This window comes from Vigna angularis, chromosome 11, assembly GCF_016808095.1.
Source record: "Vigna angularis cultivar LongXiaoDou No.4 chromosome 11, ASM1680809v1, whole genome shotgun sequence".
NCBI lineage: Eukaryota > Viridiplantae > Streptophyta > Magnoliopsida > Fabales > Fabaceae > Vigna > Vigna angularis.
The window spans coordinates 13,591,762-13,600,092 of record NC_068980.1 but is presented as its reverse complement, the minus strand read 5'-3'; the positions used below and the strand labels follow the sequence as shown (position 1 = coordinate 13,600,092).

Here is an 8,331-nt window from a genome sequence, read left to right as displayed (position 1 = left end):
GAATTGTTTATCACAATTGAGTATGTTGGATTTTTCCAGTGTGAGTTGAACGTAAGTAGAACGTCCCTGGCTTTTAGCCCTGACCTTGTATTTATAAGTCATGTCATGATCCTAAATAACACATTCTAATAAGATAAAAACAAACTTACCTTTAGATTCGGTTGGTTGCTCACAAACAACTCTATCAATATCTTTAATCAGAACTCATAAACAGCTTATCAATATCTTTAATCAGATATCTTTGATTATTGTATCATCTGTTGGACTATTGACCCAATGACTTATTAGCCCATTAGCATGGTAATCTTATTGTGACCCAATACAAGTCACTTTAACCTTTGGCCCAATTAAGGCCCAATGTAGTCATGATGTTTCCCTGGACCGATCGGCTCATTCCTCGAACCGCTCGGCCCAACCCATATACCGTACACTATGCATATCAATTTTGTAAGTCTCAAGTTGATTATCAAACATCACTAAATCAATTATAAGAATTCACATGGATCAAATTTTGTAAATTTAATTACCCATGCCTTATCAAAAGTAGAGAATAAATTGGTTAGATTAAGTATTTGTTTATGTAACACAATCATTAAATTCTTGAAACAATATAAAATAAATCAACACGATAATAATGCTCAGTTGTGATAACTTGAGCTTTACCTCCACGTTGTGATCTCCCCTTAGAAAAAAAATATGTCTTCCATACTAGGAATGTTAATGGAATGCTTAGGAATGTTAATGGAATGTTTATTGTAAAATGAAATTACTTCTTGCAATAAAGACTTCCATTTATCATCCCCCATAGTTTGCAATGCTAACTTTGTGATATTAACCAAGTTTATAACATCGACGATGTTTTGATCTTTCTTTTGTAATGTATGTGAGAATTCTTTTGAAATACCACAAGACATTTTTTCATTAACTGCAATGTGAAGGAAAAATCAAATTCCTCTAGGAAAAAGAGACATTTGTTTAAGCTCTTTGATACACATTTGATCCACCTTCTTTTATAATTTCAAGAACATAATAGATCAATATTAAATTGATCAAAGTTGCATAACGTGAATCCCAATGAGTATCAACAACTCGTTTAAGAGTAATTTTTTATTTAAACCTTGTCTTGTAGGAATTTCTTCTTTTCCTAATGCCTCTCTAACATTATTTGCTTTTCACGAAGCATGTTATGTCATTTGCAAGATCTCCCAACAACATTTACTAAGGTGGACACCAAATTAAAAAGAGAGATAACTTGAATGTGATTGTTTGCAATAGCAACTAATGTGAGTTGTAATTGATGATCAAAACAATGTACTTAAAAAGAAAATGAGTTGTCCTTTAAGATTAAACTTTGAGACCACAAAATTCCCCTTGCATGTTGCTAGCACAATCATAACCTTCTCCATGAATTCTTGATATACTAAGCCTATGTTTACAAAATAATTCATCAATTGATATTTTCAATGATAAAGTTGTAGTATCTTTAACATCAACCGTACAAAAAAAACGCTTAACAATACTTTCCTTTTTTTGTTAACATAACGCAAAGCAACATCCATTTACTCCTTGTTTGATATGTCACGTGCTTCATTAACAATGATAGCAAATAATTCATTTCCAAGATTAGTAGTAATAGCATTAGTGGTTTTCAATGTAGCAACATTAACAATATCCTTTTGATTTTTTGAGCAATTAATTGATATGTTCAAGAAGCATTTTCCAAGACAAGATGATTTATTGATTCATTGTGTTCATCAAGAAATTTAAGAAGTTTAAGGAGTTGAATTGGTTGATTCATCATGACCATGAAAAGCTAATCCTTGCTTTAATAGAAAATAAATGCAATCAATTGACGTTGTCAAACTCTTTTGATATAAGTCATGAACTTGTTCAAATTTCTTAGATATTGCAACTTCAATATATTGATGTTGATTCATTAAATCTTGACAGTTCCTCCAAGAAATGTTATGAGTACTATTAGGACCTCGAGTTAATGGTATTTCCTTCTTATTCCAATTTATGAATCCCTGAGTAACAAATGCATCACCTCATGATTACTTTCTAAAACGAGGCTTAAAAAGATAAGAACACAAGGAAAATGTAGCATATTTTTGCTAGCAAAATGATGAAGATGAAGTTTTGATGATGCTTGAATCAAGTTAAGAGAAATCAAGATTCAAGAAGATCTTTTGAAGACTTGTATTGAGATGAAAAGCTTTTGTAATATTTGTAATTTTGTGTCTAGGACTTAGGTTCTTAGTGGTTTTGTTTCCATGTATCTTAGAATTATAAAATTTATGTTCAGAGTAAAAAGCACATTGAATTAATCAATTAGACTTAGAATTAATCGATTAATCATAGTAAAAACTGAAAACTCGAATTGTCTCTAGAATATTAGATTAAACTACCATTTAATCGATTAGCTAATCAATTAACAAGTAGATTAATCGATTAAATTTGACCGTTGGAGTTTTCTAGCCGTTGAATTAGCTGTTACACTCAATTTAATCGATTAAAAGCGTCAGAGAGTCAGAAGACGAAAAATGGAAGAGTCTTTGCTTGAGTCTATAAATGGACTCTCATTTTCCTTCAACAACAACTCTTCCCTTGTGCTCTAGAACTCAAAAACCTTTGAGACTTGTGTGTTCTTGTTCGGCTTGAGAAACTTGTGTCTGTGGAGCTAGTGAAGTGCTACTACGGTGACAAAGGAATAGTCGGTTCATCCTTGGTGCATCTAAGGAGGTGTTTGGAAGAGGAAATCATCCTTTGTGAAGTATTCGGAGGAAGTGTTCATCCTTTGTGAAGATTCAAAGGAGGTGTTCATCCTTCGTGAAGTATTCAGAGGAGGTGTTCGTCCCTTGGTGTGTTTAAGGGAAGTGTGTCTCATCTCTTGTGGCTTCAAGAGAGGTGTTTTCTAAACTATTACAAATTATATCTGTGTGATTGTAGTTTGTATTAGTTTTGTGATTAGTGAACTGTTTATCTTGTTTTGAAATAGGCAACTGGACGTAGGATTGGTAAGATCCGAACCAGGATAAAATCATCTGTGCAAATTTCTCTCAATCTTACTTTCTCTATTTATTATTATTATTTGCTTAGTAAGCTTAATTGAGTAGAAATTTTAAAAGGTACCTGTTTTTATTAAAGACCAATTCACCTCCTCCCTCTTGGTTTGTTATCCCATGCTAACCATTCCGTTGCAGCCGTTCTGACACTTTTTCTACTTTATACTCCAACCAATTGCCAAATTCATTAAACTAAGAATGACCAAATGTTTTTAAAGAGTTTTCAAGTTTTCTTTGAGAAAAATTATGTTAAGTAGGTTGACATGGTCTTCTTTGTAAGTATGTTCTTCATACCTTATTTTGATCATTAGGATATATGTTCAAATTTTAATTTGCCTTCATGGAACAAATGACAAGTATTCCAAATTAATTTCAATTGGTTGTTGTTAGAGACTTGATTCATAAGATTTTGACAAAAGTTATTGCTCTTTTAATGATAATTTCCTCTTAAAAAAAATATATCCGTTATCTATTTACCATTTAAAAGAAATTAGTTATTCTAAATTTGAAATATCCATAAAAATCTATAAATTCATCAAAAATATTTAATATGTAATTATATTATTTATATATCAAATTTAAGGGAAAAAAAAGATGTGTGAAAAAGCACATTACTAGAGACACATTTATAACCATTATTGGTACCTAAATCATCTTTTGCGTCCTTTGTTTTGGTTGCTCTTGCAACCTCACGCTCATGAACGCTCTCTACTTCTCTAACTCCTTCCTGCAAACATGTGGGAAAATTCAAAATAGAAGGGAAACAACCATCACTATATCACTATAAAATGTGAAGAGTAGAAGGGACAGATAGGCAATTTAATGTAACGAAAGAGAAAGAGGAAAAGTAAAGAATACTTTCATGGGATGAGAAGAAATGAAATGGTTGAAAAAGACAAAAACTTATTTTAGTTAGATAAAAATAATAATAAAAATTAAATATATAACTTTATTGTATTTGTGCATTTTCAACTACATGTCTATTATAGAGCATTGGTTCAAATATATAAAATTAAAAAGAAGTAAAGTAATTTTTTTTCAAATACTTAATAATAATTTTACAAAATCATATATATACTTGTACACGAGAATGTACAAGTAAGTCAGTCACTAATTATAATTATAAAGAGTAAAAAAATATTTAAAATTTTAATTTTTATAATCTTATATTTTTATCATTTTACTGTACATATTATAAAAGTTAACATATCAATTTTTATTTTTAGAATACCAAATTAACATAATTTTATATTGTATTCATTTTCCATATCAAATAAATAACTCTATTGAAGTTTTAAGTCCATTTGCACAAGACATAAACCAATAATTTAGCCTGACCTTATTTATTTCCACACTTAATTAATAACCATATATTTATATTTACCAAAATGATGAAAAAAAAAATCTTACTTCTTTACTCTCTTCTTCCCTCCAAATATTTTATATTTGTAGCTTTTCTTTTTTATTTTTACAGTTTTAATTATTATATTTTCATTTCAACTTCCAAGTAAACCGAATTTCTCAAGTGTTATTCAGTGAGAAATATACAAGGATTAGCCATGACATAAAAACTCTTTACTACCAAACCTAAAGGATTAGTTTAAAAAACTTCCTTAACACGTAACAGTTGTGGCAGAGTAAACAAAACCCTAATGCCTGACACAGTGTGCCCAGTGTCACAAGAAGTTATCGCCGACCATCACTGTTGCAGGATTCTCATGCCCAAATTGCTCTCTTTCTGCATTTCATGTTAATGTGTTAATGTCAGTGGTTCTGGTCGTTACAGGTTCCAATCTGTGCTATTCTTCATCATATGTTCTGTTTGGACAAATGTCTTTGTTGTGGATTAGATTTAGGGTTTAGTGTTATATACCCCTATTGTATCATACCAATTTCAGGCTTTAGCTTATATGTCATTCACACTTTTCTAATCTATCTTTTGTCTGTTTAATTTATCATTTATTGTATTTGTTTTTTTTCTATTTAATTAAGTTTTTCTGGTTTTCTTTAATTAAATTATTATGTCAACCCACTAAAAATGGGACGGATTGATTCATTTTTCCCTGCCCTATTTTTTGGGACGCCAATGGAAGGCTTTGGCATACTTTGTTAATGTTGTCACTGGAGGAAGAAGCTATAGCTAAAGTAGCATAAACCCTGACTTCCCATGAATAAGCTTGTGTCAATTCTTACTTTGGGCGAAGGTAATTCGGCTAATAATGTTTTCATTACTTTTTCGTTTTCTTTTGGTTCAGTTTAAGGGCTTTCTGAGGATATGATCTATGGAGCTTGTGTCACAGCTTCCAAGTCACAGTAAGAATTTGTTGGTTCTTTTAGTTTTTACTTTAAAGATATTTGTTATAGCACTGAAAAAACCAGCTTTTTTTGCTGATATAAAGCTGTAATCCGGGAAGAATGTTGCATGATATACTATTTTTGGTCTATAATTACTCGTCCGGTCTATAATTGCAACTTTTGTGTACTAGTTTTGAGTTTTATTTTGCCCTGAGGATTGTTTGGTCCAATGTGTCAAAATGTTTTTTTTTCTTGAAGAAAAATGAAGAAGTTTGCAGTTTTAATCTTAATGTTTATAGTTTTAGTTGGGATTTCTGAATTAAGCAACGAAAGTTAGAAGGAAGGAGATTTTTGTGATATTTTTCCTTTTATGTCTGCATCTATAAGGATGCTTCTTCTTTTTGCAGGATTTTCAGAACACTAGTGTTGCATAAGTCATTGAATTCTCGTGTAAAATTCTCCTCCAAGTGCTTTCCAAGCAACATAAGAATGGAAAATAATCTTAATAGTAGCACAGAGGGAAACAAAATGGAGTCTAGAGGTGCCTTGGTTGTCCTAGAAGGTCTGGATCGTTCTGGGAAATCTTCTCAGTGTAGCAGACTAGTGTCCTTCTTGGAGGGACAAGGGATCTCTGCTGAATTATGGAGATTTCCCGACAGAACTACAAATGTTGGGCAAATGATATCTGCTTATCTTAGTAACACATCTCAGTTGGATGATCACACTATTCATCTCCTCTTCAGTGCTAATCGTTGGGAAAAGAGGTTTCTACATTTTTTTTTTCTATTTCTGTCTTCTGTTAAATGAGTAGCTATATTATTTTTATGATTAAGACTGAATAATTTTAGGCATATCTTTTAATTATTTTGGCCACTCCAACATATTCAGTCAAGATCCACCTTGTGGTAGTTATGACTTTGATCACTTTGAAATGTCATGACTTACTGTTATGTGTAGATCCTGAAACACTCTGCTTAATAGCTGGTATTGTGTGGGGTCTTCATTGCTGTTATTTTTGCAAGTACTTTTTATGACAAGTAAAATACTGAGTTTACATTTCAATATCGTCAAACAAGTTGTGTTGTCCCTGCAGGTCATTGATGGAAACAAAACTGAAAACTGGAAAAACTCTCATTGTTGACCGATATTCTTATTCAGGGGTGGCTTTCTCATCTGCCAAGGGACTTGATATTGAGTGGTGCAAGGTAAAAGATTTAACATAGTTCTTTATTTTTCTATCGGGCCACCACAAAACAAAAGTATGTGTGCAACATGAGGATTTCCATTCTAGTACAGTTTAGAGTTTACATAATTACTTATATTCTCACCAGTATTGGTTAAACAGTGATTTTTTGTCAGGCCCCAGAGATTGGTTTGCTGGCACCAGATATGGTAGTATACCTTGACATATCTCCTGAGGTATGCAGAACTTCTTGCTGTGTGAAAAATGCTTTATTAGTTTGTTTTAAGATAGTCATAAAGCTGTTTTATTTTTTTTATAAACTATTTTTTGTCTAGATTAGTTTATTTCTTCTTGAAGGTAAAACAGTTTGTACACCAGGAACTGATGCTTATTTTCTATGAAATCTCTCTGCTTCCTTTTCTATGTTCCATGCTGTTAAGATCTAAGATTTTAAAGTAAAGAGGAATTGGGGTTTGATTTACGGAAGTTTGATGGGTTACTTTCATACAGAGAGTGGTTCAAATTCAAATATGTAGAAATTCTGTATCTTGTTTCTAAAATTCATGCATCTAGATTTCCGTTTTTTCACAGTTATTTAGCTAGCATGTTGTAGCTTGGTTTATGCATATAACCATTTTTTGCCTATATACAATTTTACATTTATATTTCCACACAAATTAAATCAGAAAGCTGCGGAAAGAGGAGGGTATGGAGGTGAGAGATATGAAAAGCTGGAGTTTCAGAAGAAAGTTGCTGATTGTTACTCAGTTCTTCATGATGTATCCTGGAAGGTAATTAACTGCTTATGTGGCCTTTCCTCCTGAAATCAACAGTTTGAAATGATTCCTTGTTACTTTCTGCCTGGTAAAGTGGCAATGCCTTATATGTGTTCCTATTAGTACCATGCCATGATTAACCACACATTCTTAAGCATTTTAAATTTTTTTGTATTTTTGCCTTCAAATTCCACCGGTTTGAAGCAGGTTGTTGATGGTTGCCAACCCATGGAAGATGTGGAGAAACAGTTGCAAGAGATTGTACTTGATTGTGTAACAGAATGCCGGAAGGGGAAGCTGCTTGCCACCTTGTGGTCGAAATAGACACACCTTGAAAGAGATGTTATACAATAATAAATTTTCAAGATATATTATTTTGAACACCAAAGCGCAGTTTTTTGGAACTCTGATTGGTTCTTTGTTGTGTGCTATAATAACATTGATTTGTTTCCCTTGCAATTTGAAGATGGCCTGGGAATTTCTCTTATGCTCAACTTGGAAGGAATGAAGAATTCCTTTGCAGCAGCTTTGTGCGTCTCTGATGAGGTCCAGATTCCCTCAAGAATATATTTAATGCTTGTGGAATTCGTAGGAAAATATTTTGATAAAAGCCAAATTAATTTATCTATGAAAATGTTAGCTCTGTTAGTTACTTTTTGGTATATTTTATCTCACATAGTCTGTATGTAACTACAGTATATCTACTGTGTTTTTGTGCAAAAGTAAAAGACTACAGTGACTTTGGTTTTACAAAAATAATTGTATTAGTATAGAATTAGAAATACTAGTAAAATAATAGTCGGAACAAAGGATGTTTTCTCGTATTGACACTTGGGTAGCCTTTGTCTTATCAACTTCAAACTATATATGCCTTCTCAACTTCAAACTACATGTCCTTTCAATATTTTTTTATTCAATTATCTTCATCTTTAATTAGGAGTGAAAAAACGCATTAGAACATAGAAATATAAAATGAGAATAGAGAATCCGAAGAATATTTACTTTAAAAATT

General features: G+C 31.8%; 1 protein-coding gene across 2 annotated transcripts; it reads left to right on the top strand.

Moving 5' to 3' along the window:
• The first annotated feature begins 4,657 nt into the window (after positions 1-4,657).
• On the top strand, positions 4,658-7,971 carry LOC108333161 (thymidylate kinase). Of its 2 annotated transcripts, none has more exons than XM_017568511.2 (7): positions 4,658-4,851; positions 5,321-5,378; positions 5,768-6,124; positions 6,454-6,565; positions 6,720-6,779; positions 7,230-7,334; positions 7,527-7,971. In XM_017568511.2, the coding sequence occupies exons 2-7, from the start codon at positions 5,341-5,343 to the stop codon at positions 7,641-7,643; spliced, it is 789 nt and encodes a 262-aa protein (XP_017424000.1). In that variant the 5' UTR covers positions 4,658-4,851; positions 5,321-5,340; the 3' UTR covers positions 7,644-7,971. The 2 variants fall into 2 exon arrangements, with proteins under 2 accessions (XP_017424000.1, XP_017424003.1); XM_017568514.2 differs by lacking the exon at positions 5,321-5,378 and adding an exon at positions 5,159-5,269 and having other exon boundaries at positions 4,659-4,851.
• Positions 7,972-8,331: the final 360 nt, after the last annotated feature.

Coding starts and splice junctions, on each gene's coding strand:
- LOC108333161 (XM_017568511.2), top strand. CDS start 5,341: ATGATCTATGGAGCTTGTGTCACAGCTTCCAAGTCACA. Junction 6,566..6,719: donor TTGATATTGAGTGGTGCAAG/GTAAAAGATTTA, acceptor ATTTTTTGTCAG/GCCCCAGAGATTGGTTTGCT. Junction 7,335..7,526: donor TTCATGATGTATCCTGGAAG/GTAATTAACTGC, acceptor GGTTTGAAGCAG/GTTGTTGATGGTTGCCAACC.